The sequence below is a fragment of the Myiozetetes cayanensis genome, unplaced genomic scaffold, assembly GCF_022539395.1.
Source record: "Myiozetetes cayanensis isolate MyiCay16 unplaced genomic scaffold, myiCay2020 scf27, whole genome shotgun sequence".
Classification (NCBI taxonomy): Eukaryota; Metazoa; Chordata; class Aves; order Passeriformes; family Tyrannidae; genus Myiozetetes; species Myiozetetes cayanensis.
Window position 1 is genome coordinate 75,933 of NW_026087488.1, and position 27,986 is coordinate 103,918.

The window sequence follows — 27,986 nt, forward strand, 5'->3', positions numbered from 1 at the left end:
TATTATTATTATTACAGAGATCAAGCACATTCTTTCACACGAAGTAATATAATAATGGCCAGTATATCTGATTCATAAAACACACCAAGGAGACTTCTTTGTAGTTTTGCCAAAGAAAAAACCCATAACACTAAATTTCTATTGAGAAAATTGTTTTCATATTATTCTGTAACTGGTATACTTCTTCTTTACATAATTACACTTTTTGTAATGTTTTATCACTGCAGTTGGTCTGGTTTTATGCTTCAGTCAAGAACAGTTTACTATGCATAGTAAAACTGGCTTCGACTCAAATTTTAGCCTAAAAATACTGACGTCACAGCATCATCTTATTACTGCTATGGAAAAGCATTTGTTTGTGTAATAAGACAAATGGTTTCCTTCAAAGGTTACACTGTACTCTATATATTACATCTATTTTCTTTATTTTTCCTGAAGTGTGAAGGTCACTGTACTTAAAGTAAGCGCATGTTTCTGGCTATGTAGATGGCCCCATTGCAAAATAATTTACACAGAGTATCAATATAATATTCCTACATGAAGCAGGAAAGTACTTTTTTGTAGACTATAGATGGCAAAGCAGGAACAGCAACTGACATGTCAGAAGAAACCTGTGGGTGACTTCAGTGGTCAGTGGGTCACAACAGAAAAATTACATGACTTTCCCCAGAGTTATACAGAAAATTTGCAATGCTGCTGGCAACTGAGTATTTGTCTTCTATGTTTCTTTACTGTGAATTTATTACTACTGTGATGGAGGCAAAAAAGAAGTAATAGTTAAATGTTGGACTTCTTATGACCTTAAAGGTCCCCCAGTTTTTCCGTCAGCTTCAGCAGATGTGTAAAGATCTCATTAACACTGAATATAATCTGTCTTGGGCTGCCATGCTTGTTCACTGCTCAGCATACCTCATTTATCGCACTGTAGCAATACTTAGGAAGTGCCTGGGGGTCAAAATGCTTGTGGAAAAAGGTATATAATCTTCTACCAGCTGAGTAAGTCCACATTAGATAGTGTACAGGATTCCAGAAGTGTCTTTCTCATGCTGGGCACTGAGAAGGTATTTTGAATAGATGATCCTGTGCTAACATTCATTCATCATATTTGCAGCATTATCTCACACACATAACTCAAAACCCTTAATACAATGGCTTAAAAAGAAACAGCCTTGCTCTGAAGGAATTTTAATTTGATGTAAGAAAAAATAGTCCTACCTGTCCATTAAAGCCAGCCCCATCTGTAGATTTGAGAAACTCATTGTAAACTTGATTGGCTCTGGTGATCACCATGGCAACAGCATCTTGGTACTGAGGGGATGAAACAGCCAGCAAAGGCAAGGCAGCCAGTGGGATGTGGTCTTCACTGCTGCTGAGACAGCTCTCATCATAACTGTAGGGATTTAGGCTAGAGAAAGACATGATATTATTGGGAAAACTGCAAGAGCCAGCACAGAGCATGAGAGAATGGTAATTAACAGAAACGGGTTGGGCTATTGCAATTCACAATGAGAGAACAAAGGAAGGATCATTTTCTCACAGAATTCAATTGCTTAAAAAAAAAATCAAGGAGTTACGGCTTTAGTTGAATGAGATTACACTAGAAGGCATTTCTGTAGTTAAACTACTTGATACTATTGTGCCACATACAAGTAGACATAACTTAGAATGGCAATGATATGATTAAATTTCAGCCTGTTTTCCCCCTCATGTAACAACTTACACCATCATAGAGAAGGATCCAACCATCACAATGGAATATTGTTTCCTAGAACACAACTGCAACAGCACTATTGCTCAAGAGCATATAAAGACATTTTTCCCAGTGACCCATCTTTTCAAAAAGATGAAAGAAAGATGCACATATTCTCAAATCACAGCAAATGTCTGCACGGTAACACTTGGTAAACAGGCCGTGACCCAATCAAAAATACAAGCTCAAATTTGAAGAACAGCAGCTTTACTTTAGCTTGGATATGCATCCTGCAAGTTTCTCAGTAAATCTGCTGATTAATTCTTGACTGATTTTTACTGATGAGTGGGGAAGACAACTCAGAGAGCTAAAGATAAAAGGCACATCAGTGTGTGCCAGATTCTCCTACAGTAAATTGCCTTTTGGAGATCAAAGGAAAGTTGGAAGTATTTTGGATAATTTAGTACATCTGAAGTTCATCCAAAGCCACAGGTGGCAACTTGAACACTATTTTGTATTCACTTTCTTTGGGAACTTCATGGGCTATCACAATATTTAAAAGCAAGTTGCCTGAAATATAGTTAGTCTGTGTCTTTGCTAAAACTCACATCCTTGAGACTATTACCAGGGTAATGGAGGAAGAACAGAAGATTTGCCGGTGTGTGTTATGTCCCAAGTCTCACTGGTCTTTTCCACACTTGCCTCTGGCTGAAGCACTCCAGTGATATGGTATTTTTCATCTGAAGTAGTATAACAGCTTCTATGTCCTTGAGCTCAGCTGGTCTGCCAAGCTCTATCAATTAAAACAGTTTCATTTTACCAGTTGATTAGATCATCCAAACGCACAGCAGATATACAGTTATGAATACTAACTCTCAGAAATTAAAACTGAACCTTCAAAACCCACAAAAAAAGTTTCCTTTACTAATAAAATCAGCAGATAATACCTCAGAAAGGGAAAGGGACAAACACGTGAGGAAAAAAAGCTTATTAAATGAATGTTTGAAATGGTACAAAATACCTGCATATGTTTTCATAATAAAAATAAAATGCAAACAATATTCAAAAGAGAATCACACAAACCAGAGCTGATGGGAAAGTAAATAAAGCTGGCAATGTATTGGTTTTTTTCCCCATAGCTGAAGCAATATAGATCAAATTGAAATAGAGACAATTAATCACCTCTAAGTGGCTTAGAAATGACCGTGTGTTTTTTTTAATTCCAATGTAATTTATTATAAATGTTTAGTCACAGAGACCTCCATTGTTATAGCAGACAAACAGAAAGGGAAGAAACATCCAGACCCCTGAAAGAGTGTACGGAAGAGATGAAGTTGTTTGTCGGAGCGGACATGCTCCTGGAAAAGTTGGCAGCCCATGGCTTGGACAGGGGTACTCTATGATGGGTTAAGAACTGGCTGGAGGGCCAGGCCCAGAGAGTGGTGGTGAAAGGTGCTGCATCCAGTTGGGATCCAGTCACCAGTGGTGTCCCCCAGGGATTAGTGTTGGGCCCAGTTCTGTTTAATATCTTTATCGATGATTTAGATGAGGGGATTGAGTGTACCATTAGCAAATTTGCAGATGACACCAAGTTGGGGGGGAGTGTCAATCAGTTGGAAGGCAGGAGGGCTCTGCAGAGGGACCTGGACAGACTGGAGATGGTCTGATTCCAATGGGATGAAGTTCAACAAGTACAACTACCGGGTCCTGCACTTTGGCCACAACAACCCCCTGCAGCGCTACAGGCTGGGGACAGAGTGGCTGGAGAGCAGCCAGGCAGAAAGGGACCTGGGAGTTTGGATCGACAGGAAGCTGAACATGAGCCAGCAGTGTGCCCAGGTGGCCAAGGCCAATGGCCTCCTGGCCTGTATCAGGAACAGTGTGGCAGCAGGACCAGGGAAATGATTCTTCCCCTGTACTCAGTGCTGGTGAGGCTACACCTGGACTACTGTGTCCAGTTCTGGGCCCCTCAGTTCAGGAAGGATATTGAGGTGCTGGAGCAGGTCCAGAGAAGAGCACCCAGGCTGGTGAAGGGACTTGAACATAGCTCCTATGAGGAGAGGCTGAGGGAGCTGGGGTTGTTGAGCATGGAGAAGAAAAGGCTCAGGGGAGACCTCATCACTCTCTACAGCTACCTGAAAGGAGGTAGTAGCCAGGTGGGGGTTGGTCTCTTCTCCCAGGCAACTATCAGTAAGACAAGCAGGCACGGTCTTAAGATCTGCCAGGGGAGGTTTAGGTTGGATATTAGGAAGAAATTCTTTACAGAGGGGGTAATCAGGCACTGGAACCCATCTCTGGAGGTATTTAAGAAGAGACTGGATGTGGTACTTAGCGCCATATCTAGTAATGACGGTGGTAGTGGATCAAGGGGTGGTCTTGATGATCTCAGAGGTCTTTTCCAACCCGGTTGATTCTATGATTCTATGCTGAGTACTAGTGCTGAAGCTGAGACAAACAGGTAAAACATCAGTGCTGAAACTCAAAAGAGCACAAATCTTGTTATCTTGAAAATCACCAGCTTGGACACATGACGCACAAAGGCTGGAGTCGAAATCACTGAGGGTAAGAGCCTGACAGATAAAGTCACCAATGTTAGAACCCAACACCTCACTGACGAAAGGCAGCAAATGACTCGGCTGCAAGACAGACCTGGCCTTCCATGGTGGTTAAGAGCATGCATAGCTCCCAGGGAAGAAGAGACTGACAGCATCTCTAGCAGGGATAACTCAGACTGCACTATGGAGAGGGGTTGAGAGGAGCAAGTAGAGGGGGAAATCACCTATATGGTAACATTTGTCTGGATAACTATCGCACAACACTTTTTTTCAGTTATGCTTTGGTTATCTGCATTCCATGCTGACAGTCCTGGGGACTTGCTATTGTTGTTTCTGAATGCCAGAATATGCATTTACTTCCTCCATTTTCAGGATTAAAAAAAAAAAATACAAACAAGAAAGAAGAGTATAAAACATGTTTTGTTTTGGCCTTTTTTTCCTTCTCTCTCCTTCCCACTCCCTCTAAATTTGCAATGATTATCCTCCAGTTTGGCTAATACTATAATTTAGAAGCTCTACTCTGAGGTGTGAAACAATGTACGCTCATCAAATCATATACTATAAAAAGCATAACAGTTGATCCACTCTGGGATATTTTTCTCCCTGAAAAGGGAAGAAATGGCTTGAAAGTCATCTATCTGGAACAAGAATGTGCCTTAGTTTTAACCCTTTTTTGTTCTTAGCCACAAAGATAGAGCCAAGTGTGACAGTAGATCAATCACACATTTTAAATTTATGTAGGTTACATAAAGAATGTATTTTTTATTTATATGAGAGACAGAGGAACCTGAAATGATGAGTGTAGATGAGAAAAGATCAGTTTAAACAATCTGAAACATTTACTACATGGAGTAATTTTGCCCTGAAAGATCCCTTTCCTTTAAGCCACTATTTGCAAGGCAGAGAGAATTGCATAGGTACATTCACATAAAAAGTTCCAGTGGAATCCCTCTGAACCTGGTCACTCTGCACACAAGGTACAGCATAATTCAAAACCTATGCCAAGGTAAAAACCAGGTTGTATTACCCTGGCACACACTCATAGTGTATCTTCAGAAAACAGAGGCCACATTCAAAACAAAAAAGAAATCTTGTACTGCTGCTTAGTCAGTCATCTGGCTCACCCTCAGTGAAACACTACAGTAATTAAAACTACCCTTCCTCCACCACAGTTTGCTAAAGGGAATGTTTACAACAACTTTTATGTTCCACAACTGCATTCTGGAGTTTTGGCTATGAAAGTTGCTAGCATGAAGCTGCAGAAATGTGAGACCAGAGAATTGTCTCTCTTTTTGTCAGCCCCAAATAGGTACGACAAGCAGCTCTGCACAAGAACATACCACTGCAATATCAATGTTATGCCAGTGCCCAGAATGATTCTATAGGAAATTCAAACATCGAGGATGGTGTTTTTCATTCTGTTTGGACACTCTGTGCTGCAACAAGAGGAAATAAAGAAACAGAGGCAGAAAGTCAAAGTTGTGTTCATTTGGGCTGCCAGCACACACTCTTCTTTCTGCTCTACCAGCTATTCCTCCAGATAGCTGAGACCTGCAGGCACTGCACTATGGCATAACAAAGGGACACTGAGTTCTTTGAGTACATGTAACTCTCAAGGGGTACAGAGGAAAAAAGCTTCTTAAACAATGGCCCAAATGGGCAAGGGTGATCTTCCAAACACTCCTCCATATTTCACCTCCTCTTCTATCATTCCTCTTACTTTACAGGGCAGCACCTTGGACACGCACACACTTCTTTCCTGGTTGTTTCCATGTATTCCCCCTTGATGCCAAGAGTCAGGCACAACTTCAACCAGTCTGGTCTGCACCCTGACACCTCTTCCTCCTATAGGCCCGTGACAGCTTCAAGCCCAGCTAGTATTTCAGAACTTTCATGTATTCTCCATCTCTCCTGTCTGACATCTGGACAGCAGGTGTCACCATTCCTGGATCTTATGGCCCAAAACATAGTTGTAGACCTCCTCAACTCTTCTGCAGGGTTTTCTGCTCTACATGAGCTTCAAATGTAACCCTAGGCACTATATTGCAACACAAAGACTGTAAAAGCAGTCTTTTGGACTGGGTTTTGTCTGGGAAGCCCCAGACAAAACAAAGGGAATTTTCTTTCTGCTTAGAAAAAAAGAAATTAGGAAAATGTTTGTTTCCTCCTCTCACCAGAGTTCACCAGTTAATTCTAGTTTGCACTTGTAGAAGAGTTGAAGCAGTCCCAAGAGCATGTGCTTCTTTCTTCCTTCTCTATCATGCCGCTGAACGTACTAATGTCAAGGAAAACATCTCTAAGGTAAGAAATGTTACCCGAAAACATTCGCTCATTTAATGAGTGAATTCCAAGACCCAAAAACCATGTAGGAAGAGCAGCTACTGAAGTGGATACATCCAATAATAAATGTTTTTTAAAACAAATTTATCCACTTGGAAAAGGATGAAAAATTGTTCCAAGTCTTGCACTCAGTAAAAGAAGGATTTGCAACACTTCGTTATGAAAAAGATGGGTCACAGAAAGCCATTCAAAACCACAATGCAAAGCCAAACATCAGGAAACGCAAATCAACTTACTTGGAAACAAGAGAGAAAGCTGCTGAACAGATTGCTGGGCAGGGAACAAGTCTCATTAAGATATGGCCCAAAGAGGCAGGGAAATGGGCTCGGGTAACCTTCTCAAACACAGAACTGAAGGTGTTGATGTCTGCCAGCTTGCTGCTGTGGTCACCACCTGCAGTGTCTAAGATGTTCCCTCCATGTAGGATCAAAATTAACACATGAGTTTTGCAGTTCTGGTGTTGAACTCCTTCCTGTAAGAAAAAGAGGAAATAAAAGGGGATGGAGCATTTTTATGGACATTGTTGGTATACCTCGTGTCACCATGAGCAGTGTTTTTTTTCCTCCCACATCCAGTGTGATCGTTTTGTATATTTGCCTTCACTGGAAGGGCGGGGGGGAGGTGCGCGTGTGTGCATGCCCCATCATCCATTTAATTCAAGTATGTCTGACCCACGTAGAGCCCACTGCTCTGACAGAAAACCTCTGCAGCACAGATGTAGGTTTCATATCAACAAAGATTAAAACAGCTTTGTGTACTTTAAATACTCTGAGACTGGAGAAGAATTTCAACCTCCGCAGGCAGTCTAAGCAATCATCTGTCTAGGTATCCTGAACGATTGCTTCATTTACTGGTAAGGTTCTCATTCAAATCATCAAAGGTTCTAAAAAGCCAAATTTCTCTGCCAATGAGAATATCCAGGAAAAGCAGATGATACAGCTATCTCACCCTCTTGAGACTGGCAGTTTCCTATTAAAATGAAAGATGGGGGTAATTTACCCAGACACTTATTGAAAAAGTAAAAAGTTTATCACTGCTGATATCCATAAAACTCACCAATAAATTTACAAATATGTGAATATGCATAGACAATAATAAGCTACATAGAATAAACAAGGTATTTTCTACTTTAGACTGGAAAAGCATTTTGAATGTCTCACAACTCCACTTTTTTTTCTTTTTTATCCCTTGAGAGTTATGTGCATTCAAAGAACTGAGTAATATATTAAAAGATTAGACTTTTTGTTTTTAAATCTTGACTGCCATTTTCTTTTCACTTTGGATCACACGATTCCTGACGACTTTTAGTTCCTGACCAAACACAAACACAGAACTCAAACAACAGTAATATTTCTTGTACTTGTCTAAGGACTGTTAATTGCTAGATTGGGTGACTCCCTGAGAATCAGGCAATGTTCTGGACACTTTATTCTTAAGTTCTGGAATTAAGAGAAATTGGTAACTTTAGCATTTGTATAATGGTGACAGAGAAATGGCTGAAAATGAGAGAATTGTAAGTTATTCCATAAAGCCACTATCTCTGTTCAGCCCACGAATTTTAGTATTCAGCAGAAGTATTAATTGTGAAGGCATTTTGCTCACTTGACTTATATCTGCTTAAATACAGGATCATATAAGCTTTTTTAAGGTTCCACTTCCCCTTGCATTCATTTACAATTTCCTTCTCCATATGGTTTCATTCCAGTTATTCAGAAGAGAAATTTAGTTTCCTTTAAAAGGTAAGAGTAGTTCCTTCCACAGTCTGCTTGCAAATAAGCAGCACTGCTGATGGGCTGGTGGAACTGAAAGCTTCGAAACAAGTCTCTCAGCTGGAGTTAACTGGTATCTTTCACAGGAAGACTCAAATGGAATGCAATTAATTTGCCTCTCAGCAGTAACTCAGTCATGACTGAGACAAGGGGCTCAAGGGCTAATCAATCAATGACTATCATAATTTTCAGTAGGAGTGGAATTCTTCAAAAATGTAAAAGCAGACATTTCCATTACCTGTCCTATGTGGGGACAGAGGACCTTAATCAGTTTGTTGGAAGGACCACAACTTGTTTAGATTCTTTCCTGCTTCTGAAAAAAGGCAATTGTGTTATTATCAATTTCATGAGTGTTGCTGAATCTGCTTCAAAAAACCTGCATTTCCACTCAAGTACTAAGCAGATACAACAATTTCTCTTCAGAGAACTGGGTCATATTTCCACCTAAGTATTTCCAATGTCTTAAAAAGGTTGTGATGATTTTCAGTGATTGCATGTGCACCTACCAAACAAGGAAAAGCCATCAAACGAGTTTATAATTCCATAATATGAGAGTATTTCCACATGTCTAATCTTTAGAAATCACAGCTTGTTTTAGGAAATAATCTTACCTCACTGTCCTCGTGTATTTCAACACTACCTTGTGTAGGGAACCTTTGTTTTCTTAAAGAGGTTCTATATAATTCACCTGAAAGGAAAAGAGGCATACTGGTCATATAAATATTTGTCTACCACGTCTTTTACAGACAACTACATGTAAGGCACATTTCTAGTTTCAAGACAGAAAGTTCCATTCATAGGAAATCCTGTGGACAAACAGAACAATCCACAATATTAGAGGCTCTTCTATTCTTAACAGCAACATTTAGAAAAGGATTCAGGTCCTTATACCGAGGTGTGTAGTACCAGTACAGCTGCTGTTGATCTGTGCCTTTCTGAAATAGCAGCAGAAGAAGTCACCTGAGGTTCTGTTCATCCCAAACAGCCATCTTAGGTACTCTGATATGTCTTAAATAGCACAAAACACCTATATATAGGCAAGTGAATTAAGTCTTTCAAGTTCTGCAAAGACCTTCAGGATGCAGTTCTTCCACAAACCTCTGTGACTACCTAGGGAACTCCATTAAGTAACTGCAGTGCTCCATTACCATGATGCAAAATAGGAGTAACAGCCCATAGAGCAAAAGAAAATTTCTCCTCAAAAAGTCCTGTAACCTGAAAAATAGGAAGTGATATTGCAGAGAAACACATTCCTTTGCTAATACCATTTCACAAGATCACGCATGCAACATCCTCAATTATAAACACAACAATGAAAATGAAACCACAATGAAAGTCTCAGAGCATGACCAAACATGTGGACCAAAGGCCCGCTTGTCTGCTCTTTGGGCAGACAGGCTGGGAAGCAGCCTGCTCTAAGCAGTGGAACGTTTCTGATATCAGCTTTAAGACCATGAGATTTTCCACTGTCTTGCCTCAGGAAACAAAACTTAGGAAGCTTTTCTTTGCAGAGAGTGGGGTCAAACCCTGGAAAAGGCTTCCTAGAGAGGTGTCAATGTCCCAAGCCTGTCAGTGTTTAAGAGGCATTTAGACAATAATCTTAATAATATGCCTTTACTTTGGGTCAGTCATAAAGTGGTTAGACAGTTGGACTACAGGATCAACGTAGGTTCCTTCCAACTGAAAATTTTCTATTCTATTGTATTCTATAACTTCTGCAACTGGCTATGAAAAGGTTTGCCCTCTGAACAAAACTTCTCTGTGCTTAAGGACAGAGAAGTTGATATAGCACTATCCATTTTTTCTGTTTTGCACCGTGTTTTTTCAGTCATTGAAGAGGATTACTACAGGTTCTTTCTGGTCTCCTCATAATGCAGTATTTTTTTCTACCATTGCATGTTACCTGGGAAACAGCTGTAAGATGAAATTTGATTAGCAAATGTTGCGGTGGTCAGTTCCTTGGGGAGGGCAAATGTGCTTTACTCTTCTGTCAACAGTGATGGAATTCCACACAAGATGCTAATTCTATCCCTGTAACAACTCCTCCTCCCTCTCCTGTGGGGAAGAGGAAGGCTTTGAAACCATCCTGAATCATGATAGCAGAAATTTGTCATTCAAAATGTCAGCTCTCTGCAGTGTTGCAGACTTAAAATTCCACTCGTCTCACAAAGATTAGCTATTCCTAGAGAAACTGTAAGGCCTTGCTCCTTCTATGACAGATACAAGTTTTAGGAGTTAAAGAGAGAGGATTGTACTAAATAATAACACAAAGTAGATAACAGACAGCTTTTGGGATCTAGACACCTTTTCCTCTGTTTCTTCCAGCACACCAGAAGAAAATAAATACACCACATAACGCTATAGATGACTCAGTTTACTTTTCCTTGGCATTTGGAGTTCATACCCTCTTTGTGGATCCACTCCATCTGTTTACAGGTCGTCTGCCAGACCCTAAGGCAGTGTTCACCAAGGACATTGCTTAAGCAGGGTCTGCTCAGGTTATTCTAAAAGCACTGAATTAAGTCCAAAACAAATTTTGAACACTCTACTCTTCTGCACTAGGAGCAGGTTCTACCAATATCATTCCTTAGAGCCACTGGAAATTTATTTAGCCTCTGTGTCTACATTTCTCCATATTTAAAATTGAGGTAATTATTCTTGCCTTTCTGATAGGCAAGGATTTAATGTAGTAGGCATTCAATACCTGTATAAAATAAAAGGGTACCATAACAAAAACAAAATACCGGAAAGCAAACCTAACAGAGACAAGGTACACCCATAAACCCTGAGCTTGCACCAAATGCAATTGCTTTCTGGAACTCCCTGCAATTTAATGCTGACCTCATTATTAAAAAGCTATGACTACAGTATGAAATCTGTAAGTTCCATTTTTTGGGAGATCATCAGCTGACGCCATGTAAAACATCAGGCTGCATTATAAAAACCAGTAGGAACTATTGAACATTTTTTTTTAGGACTATGTATCAGTTCATTGAGAACCACACTATGTAGTCAAATGGTTCTTTGCAACAAGTAGTATCAAAACAAATTAACATGAAATAGGTGAGTAAAACCAGAAAGTGACCCTTGCCTATTGCTTATCAGATGCTGAACTATAAGGACGACAGCATACAGTCCTAAATTAAATGCAACCCCAATACAGAAACTGCTTTTCAGTCTAGGAGTCAACAGCCAACAGTCAACAGGAACAGTGGTTGTCATCTAAGCCAACTATTTTATGACAAGGGAAGAGATTTATCAAGCATTTCTGCCAACAGAAACATACACTGCTACTGCAGATACCACCAAGCCAGTGTATCTGGTAGGAATTGTTTTAGACTCAAATTCCCACTGGAATTGCTACATAAATATATATTTATACACACGCATATACACATTCACCAGTGACTTAGGTACCAAGAAAGCTGTGCGTCTACAGCCTTGCCTGAAGTAACTCATAGCCCAAACAGTCTCCCTATGATCATCAGATCTCAACATCAGCATGAGAGGAGAGCCAGGTGAAAGGAAAAGCTTGGACAGTGATTCAAGACCCCAAGGCAGCCATGAAAGGCATCAGTTCAACACACAACCAAAAAAGTAAGTCCCCTGAATCTAGGAGAATAGATTCATATGATCAATTCCAAACTTCTGAGATCATGAGGTACAGTTCAAAGGCATACTAAGAATCAAGCCAGGTCCTCTTTTTTTTTTTTTCCCCCACAGACAATTTCAAATTTCCCTAATACTTTGTCATATTAATTAAGGAAAAATTAAAGGTTAAAAAAAAAAAAAACCCACAACAAAAAAAGAACTTGGTTTAGCTACAAAGCATAAGGTGCTAACAGTCCCAAAAGAAAACTGCTATTCCCATGACTGCGCTCCCATGAGAAATGATGCTGTTTCTTGCCATCTGCTGTGCTATTACTAGTCATTCATAATGATAAATCCATCATAAGAAATATGTTCACATGAAGGCTGTGACATATGCTTTCTATTGACAAATGATAAAGAACACTGTAATACACTGCAGATGCAGTTTTGCAAACTGCACTGTTTAGCGGAAAATAATGGCATGTGTCACTGAGCCCTATCCTGCTCTGGAAGCCACAACATGAGATAGTGCCCATGTTAACTTCCATGATTTCTTCACTGAATGAGTCTTGCACACATATGCTACCAGATCTTGTACATGACTACTACAGAGCACTGGAAAACAAGAAACACACAGGGTGAGCCAAGGATCTCTAACTCCCAGTGCTCCCCAGCTCCACTTATCAGACCAAGCCAGATGAGAAAAATATGATTTCCAAAAGGGAAGGGGTTGGCACAGAGCGACAGCATATGCTTGTAAACACAGCTGCAGGAATAAAGAACAGACATTTCACTGTGAACTCCAGGAAGGCAATGGACAATTGTTCCCAGAGAGAACTGTGATGAACATTAACACCACGCATTTCTTCAAATCAATTCCTGCTCTTTAGCAAGCAATGAAAAAGTACAAAGATCAACAGCAGAGCCACATGTAAATATATTCCCTGAAGCTGGACACCAGTAGCGAAGAAACCCTAGCAACACCAGGCTTGGCACTACTTTTTACTCCTATAGGACTCAGAAATTTTAACAGCAACACTTCTTGCACCTCTTTAAGCAGAGATAGGAGAAAGAAGTCCAGAGAACAAAGCACTGAAGGCTCCTACACTCAATATTCAGCCATGTTGTACTGTCCTGTATGAGCTATCGTGTACAGCAGCAGCTTCACCCTCCAGTGCTCTACCTCTGCCACTCCAGCCAACACTAAAAGGTACTAATGTGCTAGATAGTGTCACAGGCACTTTCTTGGTACATTTTCATAATCCACATTGAAAATAATGTAATTTAAAATAAAACTTAAAAGAATCCTAGTCCCTCCACATGCATTTCTCTTCTCAAGGTAACAGATCACTTGGTTAACAAGTCTATTATATTACTATCTCTAGTTACTGAACAGCCTCAGTACAAAGAAAAATGAGAACACCTTCAACTCACGTTGTTTTTCCTGCAGAAAGCCAGATGAGCAAAATGCAGGCTCTTCACCTGCAAAAAGGAAGAAACCACAATGTAAACTAAAATCACTTTACATGAACATCAAGCTCTTTACTTTTTCTACTGTGTTGCAGTAAATATTTTGCAACTGACCACTACGGTAATTTCCAAAACACCCATTGGCTTCAGTGGGAATAGCTCAGCATATGACACACTTGACAACTGCTGTAATCAGTTCAAAGTGGTTAGCCTTGAAGCTAGATTTTACCTTTTATATTCAATCTATTTGATAACCTGCAGCATTAGCCACTGAATCTCTAAATAACTAAGAACTGGCATAACTTACCTAGCAATACAAATCAGATTCCTATTCCAAATATTTAATTAGCAGCTTTTTAAAGCATGTTTCCATCCTTCCATTCCCTCCCACAGTCCACCCGTCCAAAGAAAGTTGCAAGTACAAAGGGATTTTCTCATATTTAAATACAAAAACCTAATAGACACAAGAATATGGGAATAAAGACCCTTTCTGTAGATCAAGTCTTCCTACAGCACTCCAGCCATTTCTACCATGGAGGGTAAACACCTTTGCCATCATTCCACCACAAGAGAAACCAAAGCCAAAAGGCATCACATCAGCCTACATCTATCATCAAAGCTGGGATGGGAACACAAGTCTCTCCATCACTTCTCTAGATTCCTTCTTCAGAGGCCCAGCAACATTTTTTCCTGGAGTCTACCTACCCCTTGAGTATACGCACAGCATCAGCTGCTGGGGCACAGCTGACTCAACAACAGAGACTATGTTCTGTTACATTGTTTGGCAACATAGATCAGACTGGCAAATGACAAGCACCAGGGAAGCTGGTGGCACCCCATGATATGTGAATAAAACAGTACACGTTCTGCCATCGCCTGCCCACTGATTTTCTTGTGTTCAAATGAAAGCTTCTGCTCAGTGCCTTAAGAAGACTATTGGTTCTCATCTCATGAATTAAAAATCCTGTTACACTAAATGCAACTAGGGTTAATATATAAAAACCAAGAATAATGTTTTACTCCTCTGATGGATGCAGCAGTACAGAATAAGAACTCTGAAACTATTCTCTTTTTCTTCAGATGCCCCAGCTATCACAATTGACTTGGTTTCTAAGAGACTAAAAAGAAAAGAAAAAATGACAGGTTTTTAATATGCAGCAAAGAAATCTGCTTTAATTCATTCTTTGTGCAAGCAGTACTTGCAAGTACACTGCTGTACTTCACTTTTGAAGAATGACAATTATTTGAGTTAGCTACTTTCCAAATTTCACATACAATCTCTTTTCTTTTTCAGTTCCTCACCAGGACAATTCACAGACTCTTGTTCTGACAAAGAGGTTGGGTCACAACTGTTACCTGCTTTCAACTTACTACGGAAGAAATTCACAGAGACATTCATTGCTGAGGCAAAGCAGCCACCAATCACTGCCTTGGGATGAATGTGTGAAACTCTCAGGAATATAAGAGCTAAAAGGAAAAACCAGGCCTCTATGCCAAGAGCACAGACCAGCCTTCTGAAGTGCTTGTATACACAATTCCACTAATTACAACATGGAAAACAATGTGTTTCATGAAGAAAACTCCTTCCCATGGCAGCTTTGATCGGCTGTGCAGATAGAAACTCTTCTTCTCAAAAGAACAGACAGAAGGTGAAGACACTTCCACTACAGAACTAAAATTCATTTTTATTTGGTAGATTCATGAAACAGGCATTGCTGTTCTTAAAAGCCTTACTAATAAATTTAAACTTTGAAATAAGTTTTTAACACGTAGATTTAAGCCTTTCAGTACGTCTTAATGTGCCTGTTCCACATTTTTCATCTCACAAGAGATTGAACAGATTCTGAGAAAAAAGCCACTTCTCTGCCCTGGAATTGAAATATGATCTGCAATTACTCTATTTGCATGCTACTTAAAAAAAAAATCAGCAAGCAGTTTTTTGGGCAGTGTTGAAACCAGAATAGAAGTTGCCTTACTTTCCCACAAAGGATTGGTAACACCAGTACAAACAAACATATCTATTCACCAGAGAAAGCAACTGCAGGTAAAAATAAGATTCACAAAGTTACCTTTAGTGTCATGCTATGGTACACTGCCATTACACATACATGTAGATTTGCAGACCTGTAGCCATTTCACATTCATGTAGCTGTCCTCCTGAGATGTCAGAGGGTATTTTGTACGAGTCTTGTCTCTCATTTTGCTCTTGCCCAAGATTACACTGATAACGTGATCACACTGATAATGGGATCAGTGTCAGAGGCCAGCACAGCAAAATAGTTGTGTACTTCAGCAACAGGGAGGTATCCAGGGAATCGCTCTTTTCTTTCTTCCCCCACATATTCAGTCTTACAGTACTGGCTACAAGAGTGCCAAGAGCTTTACGGCACATGGTTTTCTGTCTTCTAATCATCTGAATTCATGTAACAACACAACCATGCTACTGGGACAAACAATGTTCATGCTCCACTTTAGAATATGGCTTTCGCCTCGCAAGAATACTGTGAAAATTAACTTCTAAATAGAAACATCTGTTTTGGTAATGTTGTGTTGTGTTTTTGTTTTTTTTTTTTTTAATGCCATGGTAAATTTAACACTGGTGTGAACACAGTTATGTCAAACTTGGGAAAACAAAAAGAGAGGAAAGGAGGTAATACACCTACAGATGGTATGACCCTCTGGATGAGAATGGCAGCCAGGGAAACTTTACGCCCAAAGAAACTGATGCAAGAACACATGCTGATTTCAGCACTGGACCGGATCTTAATGCAGACTGAAAAAGGAAAAGGGAGGGACTGCAAGGAAAGCAATACTCTCTGTAGCAGGACTCAGCTCTCAGCTAAAAAATATCTTAAGCAGCTAGTTTAAGCTTCCTCCACTTTGCATATAATGTCTGACCTGTATTCTAGAACAAACAGCATCAGAAAATTTATTTATGGCAGTTGCACAACCTGCCCTACTATAAACTGCTAGCAGAGATGATTTACAGAAATCCAATCCACTGCTTCTCTCTAAAACCTGCTGCTAGAAGTAAAAGCTGTTCTCTGTATGAGCCATCTGATGTGTTTTGGAATGTTGATGACTACTGCAGTTTTCATCCTTCCCTTCCACTATTCACTAAGCCAAATATTCTGTTTGCCATTCCTCACATTAATAAGCAGCAAATGTTATTGCAATAAACTTAACAGCAGTATAAACACTACAGTTAGTGATGTAAAAATACCCTTTAATTAATTATATGAGTCCAGGAGGGCATGACAAGGAGAGGTAAATCACATGCTGCTGGGGGGAAGGAAGAGAGCAGTTTGTTTACACAGAACATTCACAGTGGACAAAATTAGGCAAGGAAGCCCTCAGAGGAGAAAGAGAGAGAAGGAGAACCACTAGTAGGAGGTAAAACTCACTGTTAGCAATCATGAGGGTTTAGAGGTTTTTGTGTCATATTGAGTGTTTTGATTGTTGCATAAATGTTGGAGAACCTCTGAGATGCATGGCCGGTGTACCAAAGGGGACTGAATCAGTGAGCCAGTCAAAAATGAGACCAGATGAAGAACTCAAAGACACCTCAGTCTGCACCCGCCTTGCACAGAAACACTGGTTTCCTGTGGAAGTTTAATGGATCCAACTCAATGTAGCTCATAATTTCAGATACTGTGGGTTAGTATCCACATTACAACTGACAAGTATCTTAACAAAAAGTCTAAACTGTGCAATGCAAAAAATTAACCATTCTCATTTAAGTGGAGAATGGTAATTCGTAGCCAAATTAGCATATCTGAAATATTTTTTCTGTATTCCTTTGATCTATTAAAAATGCAACTTTTTTTTAACATTAGAGTTACAAAATTCAACAAAATGAGACTTGCACAGAATTATACTGAATTACTTTATATACAGGAAATAATCAAGTGAGAAATAAATATACATATCTGACATTATTGTAAAGGGAGATTATGCAAATATACAAATTATACAAGGAAGGAGAACAAGAGAAGAAAAACAATCTCTCCTAAAAAAAATTACCTTAGCAGCTGCATTCCTGCCATACTCTGCAGTTACCTCAGGGTTGACTGCTAGCACCTTAGCAGTTATCCTTGCCATAAATGCATGTAACAATTGCACAGGGAGCTGCAGGCTCTGCTTTATTCCTAACCAAGCACCTTAAGTACATATTTAAACACTGTACAACCTTTATTGTTTACTTAAACCAAGATTAACTTTAACAGACTCTGCTCTCCATTTTACTGCTGTAAGTCCAGTTTATTCAGTAGGGTAACTCTTTACAGTAGTCTTTGCCAAGGATCAAAATGTAGTGGTGTCAAAAAGTGCTGCAAGTACAGGATGTCTGCTGCACATTTCCTAGAAGCATAAAAATGCTGTAGTAATGCTTGTTTCAAATTAGTGTGAAATATAATAGTATAACTGTATGGTGCTCTTAGTTATAGAACAGTAGAATCATGGATCGGGTTGGTTTGGAAGGGACCTTGAAGATAATCGAGTTCCAACCCCCTGCCATGTAGTCATATGGTTTAATTTTAGGTAGTCCTGTGAGGAGCAGGGAGTTGGACTTGATCCTTATGGGTCCCTTCCAACTTGAGATATTCTATAATTTCATAAATTAGCTTACTCCACAGATGTATATCAATCTTAACCTTGACCAAAAATGTTATTCTACTCTTCCAGTTCTGTTCAGTGCCTTGTGGATATCATGACAGGAAAACAGACAGAGCAGTTGAGGAAATCAAGAGGAAATTGCCCCTGACACCTCTTAAAAACAGGCTGCTTCACATATAAACCAGCCTTTTATTCCCCCTTAACAGTATGGGAAAGATGAGATCCAAAAGATATGATATCAGGCAGCAAAAAAAAATCTTCACTCAGCTATGCACTTGCTGTACTTAGAAATCTCAGGAAGTATTTTTTAAAGGGGAGTTACAAAGAATAGCTGTAATGGTGGGGAGTCATAGTGTATGCCACAAATTCAACAGCATTTTATGGTCTACTGTGTAACACAAAATTTTTCATTAAAAAAAAAAAAAAAAAAAAAGAGTAGAAATTGAATAGCTCAGTCCTAGGAGGTACTGTAACAGCAGGAACTGCAGATTTCCATACAAAGACTCAATACGACTTGCCCACCAGTAGCACCTCCCAGCTCCAAACCACTATCTTGTAATGTGGTGGATGTGAAGAATAAAAGTTTAATCTAAATCAACAACTCAAATGAGTCCCAGAAAGAAAGTAATATTACTGTTAGCACTATTTTCTACACAGACGATCAATTGATTAAAAAAATGAAAAGATCTGTGTAACCTAGTCTTGTGCAATGGGACCAAGAAAGGCCTTTCACTCACCTCATACGAAAATTTCCAGTTGTGAAAGCTGATCATGTCCATCTATTTTGCTGGTTACCAGTAAAGCAATCCATCAGTCTGTATGTGTGGCATACGAAGCACAGGAAAAGTGAATTTCACATACATTTTACAGTCAGTTATGTTTTAAACAACTAAAAATTAAATCGCATTTTGTCAATTGCCTACCTAAGAATTCATCCTCATTTGAAACACTTAATTCAATTAGCTGAACTTGCAGAGTAAAATAGTACCATATTGCTGAAAAAATGACTAATGGTTCTTAAAATTTAATTAGTGTGTATTACATCAACTGTCATCATTTGTGGTAAGGTGTATTACAGAAATTACATTGTTATTTGTTTGCTTGCTTGTTTACATTATTTTCTACAAAAAATCACATACCTCCTCCTTTTGTTTAACAAATTAATTTTAAAACAAAGAAACAATCAAGATTCACTGGGGAGTTGCCTGTTTCACTTTTTTTGTGTGTGCATGTGTGGTTTTCATAATGTTTATATTTTGGAAAAGGTAGGCCATGTTGGCAGGGAAGACAACAAAGAGTACTTTGGCTTGAACTTAGGGCAAAACGTGGGAGCACTACAAGGTTGTTATGAGGTTATGCAGGGAGAAAATTGGAAGGGCCAAAGCCCAACTAGAACTTAGTTTGGCTACTGCTGTAAAGGACAACACAAAATGCTTTCTACAAATACAACAGCAACAAAAGGAGGGCCAAGAAGAATCTCTATCCTTTACAGTGACAAAGCATGAAGAAAAGGCAGAGAAACAACCCTGAAGGCTCAAAAGTCAGTGAAGAAGGAGGGGGAGGACATGCGCCAGGTGGCACAGCTGAGACTCCCTGGAAGCCCATGCAAGACAGACCATAGTGAGGTAGCTGTGTCCCTGCAGCCCATGGGGGTCTACAGTGGAGCAGAGATCCATCTGCAGCCCGTGAAGGAGCCCCACACCAGAGCAGGCTCCTGGTAGGACCTGGGTCCCGTGGAGAGGAGCCAGGCCTTCTGGCAGGACTTGGGACTCTGTGGGGAACTCTTGCTGGAACAGTTTTTGATGCGGGAGGGACCCACACTGGAAAGGTTTATGAAGGATTGTACCCCATGGAAGGGACCTGAGGCTGGAGTAGGGGAAGAGCATAAGGAAAAAGGGGTAGCAGAGAAAAACTGTTAAAACCTGACTGCAACCCCTGCTCCCCATCCCTTTGCATCGCTCAGAGAAGGGGAGAAGGTACAAGAGTTGGAAATTGAGCCTGAGAAGAAGAGTTGATGGAAAGCGGTTTTAGTTTTGTTTTACTTCTCACTACCCCACTCTGTTACAATTAATTGGCAATAAATTAACTTAATTTCCCCAAGTTGAGTCTCTTTTGCCTATGACTGTAATTGGTAAGTAACCTCCATGTCCTTACCTCAATATGTTAAGCTTTTCATTGTATTTTCTCCCCTGTGCTGCTGAGAAGAAGGAGTGATAGAGCAGCTTACTGGAACCAAAAACAGAGTTGTCTTTAAGATACAAATGAACTTTGCATAGCAAAGGGTGGAATGATGAATCAGGATAGACCAGCAAATTTGTAAATATCCCAGATGAATTTATAGTGGTTATTTCAGAATCCAGGACATGAAACCAAATCCCCTTCAACCAGTTGAGGGCAATGGAGGTTGCTACCACCCATCCCTTTGGCAGAGTTTTCAGCTCTCACAATGGACCAACTGGCCCTGTAGAAGCTGGGTATACCACTCAGTCTTGGAAGTTCTTGTTTGAATACTCTGGATAATAGCCTGCTTGATTTTGCTACTCAGCAGGCCAGTGGCCACGTAGTGGTGGGACAAGAGGGAATAGCTTTAAACTGAAAGAGAGTAGGTTTAGTTTGGACATTAGGAAGAAATTCTTCCCTGTGAGGGTGGTGAGGCCCTGGCACAGGTTGCCCAGAGAAGCTGTGGCTGCTATCCCTGGAAGCGTTCAAGGTCAGGTTATATGGGCCTTGGAGCAACCTGGGATAGTGGAAGATGTCCCTGCCCATGGTAGAGGTTGGAACTAGATGGGCTTTAAGGTCCCTTCCAACCCTAATCATTCTATGATTAAGTACACCTTCTGGTGAAAGACAGAAATTATGTACTCCTGAGAACCACAAGTTGAGCAAGAATATACAGTCAAAAATATTAGAAATAGCATACATCAATTTTCAGATATTATCTAATTCTGTCACAAAGATGCATATTTCTTTTCCTTAGAAGAAATAACAACCAAACAAAACCATGTCAATTACCTATTTTCCCTCAACTACCCCACAAATTCATATTACTGCAAAAATCTTGCTACTGTGATTTTAATACCTAATCTAAAACCATTCCAACCTTCCTACTCACACATACATCTATTTTTCTGAAGATCATCTTCACATCTTTCTAAATTTCTAAGGGAAGCTTTTGTAGGAAAAAGCTCTTCACAGACAAGAAAGATGCACAAGTACTTTCTATTTACTGCCAGACAAACTTTTATTCAGGACTTCTCCTCCATCGCTACAGACAAAACCTCTCTTTCTACACATGTCAAGGACAGTAAGCAAACCCATGACATATACAATCCATTCCTATCGCACTACTGAGTAATTAAAACCAGTGTGTTGGGGCAAAGAGACAAAGGAGGTTGATAAAGATTGCATTAAGATCTCAAACTTGGCATTTGCTAAATTCTGAAATCTTAGCTTTGCAAACTTAACATCTGTAATGAAATTATATTCAGTAACTGTAATGAAAGATAGCTTGCCCCAACATTTCTGGTAAAATGGCCAAGAATTGGAGTTGTCCAGCAATAGTTTTTGGTTCACTGAAGACAGGCAGAAAACCAGGCAGCCACAGACCAGAAACTCAGCACAAGAAAAACCTTAAAGCTTGTGTATTTTATTATCCGGTAAAAAGAAAAAGAGGTCCAGAGTTGTAATGTAGCTTGCAAAATATATGCACAGTAGCTTTGTCTATGGTACAATTCAGAAAACACCAGCTGCTTTTGTCAGGAGTACAGAAACAAACCATCAACACCTTCAACCTGACAAACACTAAAAATATATATTTAAAGTAAGGATATGATCTCAAGATAGTTGGAGGATATGCAAAGCACTGAAACCCCACAGGCTAAATTTGTTCCTATTGCTCAGTACAAGCAATTTTCCTTAACGTAATGGACAGGTACTTTGCACCAGGAGTGAATTTAAATGCAAGGCTATGATGTATAAAAAAGCCTTTGTTCTACAACAAAGAAGGCATCTGTATCAACAGAATTTACGCAGCTGTACAAATTTTTAATTTGGCCTGATTGCTCTTTGTTATTTGCTGAAATGAAAACTCAATAAATTTACATTCTGCTGCCAGTTTTCTCCCAAAGACTTATTTCTCCCTCTGATAAGAAAGGTTGCGCTGGACAAGTGCTCTCAGTCATACTTACTTAGAATCAATGATCGAACTAAATTACATACTTGTAATTTATAAAGTGGAGCCCCTGGTGGTCTAGTGGTAAAGGCGCGGCGCTGTCACCGTCGAGACCCAGGTTCGATTCCCGGTCAGGGCCACTCCCGGGCAGGTGGGGCTCGTTAGCCCTTAAAGGCAACCCACCTACGTCCTAAGGACCTCGCTGCCACCGTCCAAGCTCGCTTGGCCCCAGCAGATGAACCTTAGGATTAAAGGGTGGGCTCAGTTCTGCGCACACTGTGTCTCACCTAAAACATCCAATGCGCAGGCTGGAAGGTGTAAAGACCTTCCCCGGATCTTCACTCGTGAAGACTGGCCATTATAATTTATAAAGTTCCTGAGGATCTTCTCTGTCTCCCATTGTAACTGTAGCAATACTTAAATAAAAAGGATCCAGTGGATATTTGGTTCTGCCCAGAGCATACTCCATCTTCTCATACATCTTCACTTGTTGAAAGAGGCCATAATAATGTGTTTTATTAATCAATTTATCAAACCACGAAAAAGAACCAGTGCTCTGCTCTCTGCATAGGCATGTAGCAAAATCACTGGCCCTAGAGACTGGCTGAATTGTACCAAAGCTCTCTGCAACCAACACCAATGAACTCATCGTTCTCTGAGAGCTCCAAGTAAATCCACATGGGGAGGGAGTTTCCCTGAATCTGCAAACCATACCCTCATATCGTTCCATTGAACAAGTGAAATACCCTTGGAAAAGAAACCAAAAAGAGAATTCAGCTTTAGCTAAACTTTTAAGTTTTTACAATAAACAACTGGGCTAAGGCTAAAATATCTTTTCACTGTGGTACAGAAGACAACACAGTCTTCCTTTCAATGCCCTCCTCCTTCCCTCTTTGCATTTTTTTGTTTGTATAAGATGTTGCTAATCACAGACTTTTCTAAAATTGCTGATCAGTAACACTATTCAGTCTTGTTAACCTATAACAAAAGCACGGTACAATTATCTGCACTAACAACAGTGTGATATGACTGATCAGCATTTGTCAGATAATTCCATAAAGAGACAGATGAGCATGTGTATGGGGCAGGGAATAAATCAGTGCATAGCTAATTAACAGGACCGAATCCTTGAGTATAAGGTGGCAGATGAAAGAAGGAAATTCATGTAATTGCCTTGCCTATTTAGAAATCTGATGTATTTAGCAGGGGTGCAGCAGTGAAGATTCTAATTGTGGGTGCACAATACAGCCAGAACTCCACTTTCTTTTGTACTGCTGAAACAACGAAATCACATTCTGGTTTAACAAGATACAGTATATGTAACATTGGCTCAGACTTGTATAGCCCAGTTCTCAACAATTTCAGCCCTTGTCTGATGTTTCTATTAAAAATAGTCCAACTCAGCACAACGAACCGTGACCCAAAGGCCACTTGCAGCATGAGAATGTAAATGCATCTTCGCACAGTTCATCAGCTGCTTTTGGTCAGGTACGCTGGTTTCAAAGCTTTTAACAAGTGTGTGTGAACAAAAATGAAACAAAGGAAAAGAACTTCTTTTGTAAAATATCACAGAGAATTAGCTTAAATGAAAACAGAAACCCTCCGTATGAGGAGGAATGCAGTGTAACTCAATGGACTGCTTCATTTGTTTCTGCACAGATTTCCCATGCAACCCCGGGTCTCACACTGTCTTTTCTGCAGTTATTCAACTGCATAAAGCAAACAATGATCCTTTCATAAGCCTTGTGTCTGAACAGTAGAAACTCTTAAAAGCAGTCTGTTACAACTCTCTCCTTAGTGCCCAACATAAAGCGCACTATGAAAAAAATCCCAAACAAAATCACCCTCATGCAAAGGGTGCTAAAATGAAAAAGAAAAAAAAAAAGGACTCTAAACCTTTGCCAGCTCTGGAAGAAGTAATCTCTGCGAGAATTTGAGGATAGATGGGTTTTGACAAGTTATTTAGAAGACTAACTCATAACTGATGCAATACTGTATTAATTTTTCTTGCTACTCTGTAGCAGAGAAAATGCCATAATTACAACAGGTAATCTATGACACATCTTAAAAATTGCCACTAAATCTCTGATTAAGTTACACAGCAACATAAGTGAGGCCTTGATATCACGCTAAAAGCAATTGCAAAACTGATCATTTTCTTCTTCTCTAATTACCTATTTAACAACTGTAAATACCCTGCATGTATTATGTCTACTTGTCACTTAAATATTATCAAAATACACAATTCTTATGTTACATAATAAGAGGTTTGTAACTTGGTTTATAAGTATTACTTTTATGTACCTGTATACTAAAATAGACCTGTTCATAGCTATTTTCAGGATTGACAACACGCAGCAAATCCATAAAGAAAAGCCTCCTAAAATGGCCAAGTATATCAAATTCTTTTAAAAGCTAGATTATTAACAAGTACCGTTATGCCTGAGCCCCATGCCACTGATGGAGAAGCTAGGTCTTCTTCCTAAAGTCAACAAGGTAATTTTAATCTTCAAACAACTAGGCAATTTCGGAGTCAAAGTAACAATTAAGACCGCTTAGGTCTTTGCCCTAATTCTTACTGGTTCCAGAGTCTTACTGGTGTATCAGTGCCCATTTCCTACTCATTTCAGTGGCACACAGTCACATAAATATTTCCATAAAACTGGCTGTAAATACACCTGAAGGTACGTGTCCTCACAGAAATTCCAGAAAACAATTTGCTGAATTTAAGGAGCAAAATAACCCAGTGACAACAAGTTTCTCGTATGTTGAATACAAGCATGCATTAAAAAATAAGTTTTAGTCTTGTAATCTATCTCGAAGTTGTTGAGCTGAGTCCAACACTGACTTCCCACTGAAGCCAATAAATTTGTACTACCTGGCCCACCAAAGTTTCCTCCTGAAAGAGATCATTGCAACTCATTTCTCAGCACTAAAATGCTACTTACATGTCTATATAAATCTTTTAACTATGGAATGCTGTAAAATGACATTTCTGTAGAGTATTTACGTAATATCTGACAACTAATTGCTTCAGTAGTCAGATTTTCCTATTGACTCTAAATAAATAAGTAATGCAAGATAAACATTACCTTGATTTTCTTCCAGCTTTCCAATTGTTTCTATCTGCTCAACAAGGTCATTTGAGTTCCACTGGCTCATTCCTATGAGAATGGCACTTTTCCCTTCCACCATATCTTCTGTAGGAGAAGAAAGGAGAACAGAATAAATTGCTGTGACAAACAACAGAAAAAAGACAGGGTGAGAACTAGTAATTCAGACAGAAATAAACACTCAGCATAGTCCCTAATGGGAACAGATAACAGGGTACCATATGCAGGAGTCTCCGGAAAAGCTTCTTGCCTACTCATATGCTCTACAGCAAATCTATATTCTTCATATTGTGTGCAGGAAAACGATGGAAAAGAGAGGACTGAATTTTTTTTCTTACCTTGAGAAGTCACTTAAAAACAAAGTTTATAATAATCTCTTTGAGTGTTTGAGTGGCTGGTTGGTTTTTTTTCTTTTTTTTTTTTTTAAGAACATTCAAAAGGCAGCGTAGAGGGCAGAGTGGACACACAGACCATTTTATCAAAGCCACCTATGCTACACAAAGCTTTACATATCCATCTAGGGACACAGAGACATAATGGAATCACACCAAGCCCACAGCACAGAGAACCATCTCTTTTATTGGAATCCCATCCTGGGAGTGGGGTAGGAAAAGCTGAAAGCACAAAACACAAACCGTAGTTAGATATTTACCCTCTTTCTTAAAAAACAAACCCAAAACCAAACAGGCCTAGAAGTGGCAGGAAAATATTACACAGCTTCAATTTAACAGCTGTTTCAAAAGAAGGGTGTATTAATCCTTTCTGAATACATTTACTAAAAGCACTGTATACAGCCCAGAATGGTCTTTATACCTAGGGTGAGTGCACAGAAAAAAAAAAATGTAAATAATAACAATTCTTTACTTGTTAATGTAGACTGTGAAATGAGGGAAGGTGAGACTGGGCCATTGAGCTCCTCGACATCAATGCAGAGGAGGAAGCCCTCCTGGCCTTCTTCGTGCTGGTGCCTCCCAAGGGACTTGCCTCACCCAACAGGAAGAGGCTGGGCAGCCTGTCAGGTGGGAGACCGCTGGCTTTGGGGCAAGGATCTGTCCAGTACTGGCTTTAGCACTTAGGAATTGTATCAAGAGGACACTAAAGAACTGCCTCTTGCAGAGAAATAGGACTCCAAAATGGCCTGAGCATTTAGATCTTTTATTTTTTTATTGTTTTCTCTGTTATGTCATTTACCAAGCCAGGCATTCCAGGTGGTCTTACTGTTTAGCAGAAAGATGAAATAAGATTAGAGGTCAGACTGTCTCTCATTTCTGTTAGCTTTCCGAGTTGGAAAGAAAACACTAAATGTGATCTGGAATACAGTGGTACTTAGTTCCTGACACCAGTGCCTAGTGCACTCCAGACCCTGGCTCTATGCCCATTCGGAGGGGAGACTGTTGTGGATCACCTCTAGCCTTCCCATCAGTTTTAGGATCCCTTTTCCTTTCCCAGTTATGTTCCTCACCAACTTTTCTTCCTCTGCTTACAGAACTTATTTCTGAAAGGCTGTTTGTGAGAAAGCAGGGATGATACTAGATTAGGAGGAGCTATGGACTGCCTCAAGGGTAGCAAGCCCTTACAGAGTCATCTGAATTCTCTAGGACAGAGAGCTGGGTGATCACCAGCTGTATGAAATTTAACACAAGTAAATGCTGGATTCTGCACCTGGGATGGGGTAATCCTGGTTATGCATACAAACTGGGGGACAAGAGGCTGAAGAGGAGCCTTGCAGAAAGAGATCTGGGGGTTTGGGTTGATGGCAAATTGAATATGAGTCAACAGGGGGTCCTGGCAACTAAAAGGGCCAAGAGTGTCCTGGGGGGCAATGATTGTCCTGCTCTGCTCTGCACTGGACTAGCCTCACCCCGAGTCTTGTGTGTAGTTTTGGGTGCCATAATACATGAAAGACATAGAGCTACTAGAAAGTGTCCAAAGGAGGACAACTAAGATGGTGAAAGGCCTTGAGGGCAAGATTTACAAGGAATGATTGAGGTCACTTGGTTTGTTCAGTTTGGAGAAGAGAAGGCTGAGGGGAGTTGCACAGTCTGCAACTTCCTCAAGATGAGCCACAGATAGGGAGTTGCTGATATCTCTGTGGTGATCAATGACATGGAGAAATGGAAATCCATCTAAATAAAACTTGATTTGAAGAGCATTTTTGCAAGCTGACTGTAAAGTAACCTAAAATTGAAATATTCATGTCAAATTCAATATGGACTATGTTCAGCAAATTCCAGGTGCAGTTTTTCTTCTAATTAGTCTACGATTCATGCCTCACTGACTCCAAAAACGGAGACATCGAACTGACCTTCAAAGCATTATTGAACAATGATTCAAAAGAATATTCTATCACGCACAGTAAATGATCATACTCACAAAGACAGAACCTAAACACATTTTTTGCATCAAAGAAACTACATCATCTAAAATATTTGAAATATCATCATTTTAATTCTCTTTTTAGACAAAATTTGAAGTATGATCCAGTGCTCAAAGTTACAATTCCAGCTTCACATGGAATTTGGAAACAGTGTTGAAATCCTCAAGAGAGCTGTTTTAAGCACATGGCAGGAGATCATTGAAAAGCACAAAGGCAATATGAAGGAAAATCAGCACAGGTTATTTTTCTTTTCTATTTCCAACTCTTTCACTCACTAAGCCTTAAGATTTAAATAC

At 39.7% G+C, this 27,986-nt stretch overlaps 1 protein-coding gene across 3 annotated transcripts in view; it reads right to left on the bottom strand.

Annotated features, from left to right (window-relative positions):
- PITPNM3 (PITPNM family member 3) overlaps positions 1-27,986 on the bottom strand; it is a 67,905-nt gene that overhangs the window by 25,593 nt on the left and 14,326 nt on the right. For all 3 annotated transcript variants that reach the window (XM_050321629.1, XM_050321630.1, XM_050321631.1), the window contains exons 3-7: positions 25,293-25,400; positions 13,380-13,427; positions 8,966-9,042; positions 6,822-7,057; positions 1,216-1,405 (exon numbers count right to left, since the gene is read on the bottom strand). In XM_050321629.1, coding sequence (XP_050177586.1) covers positions 1,216-1,405; positions 6,822-7,057; positions 8,966-9,042; positions 13,380-13,427; positions 25,293-25,400 — 659 coding nt within the window. The remainder of the gene's footprint in view (positions 1-1,215; positions 1,406-6,821; positions 7,058-8,965; positions 9,043-13,379; positions 13,428-25,292; positions 25,401-27,986) is intronic.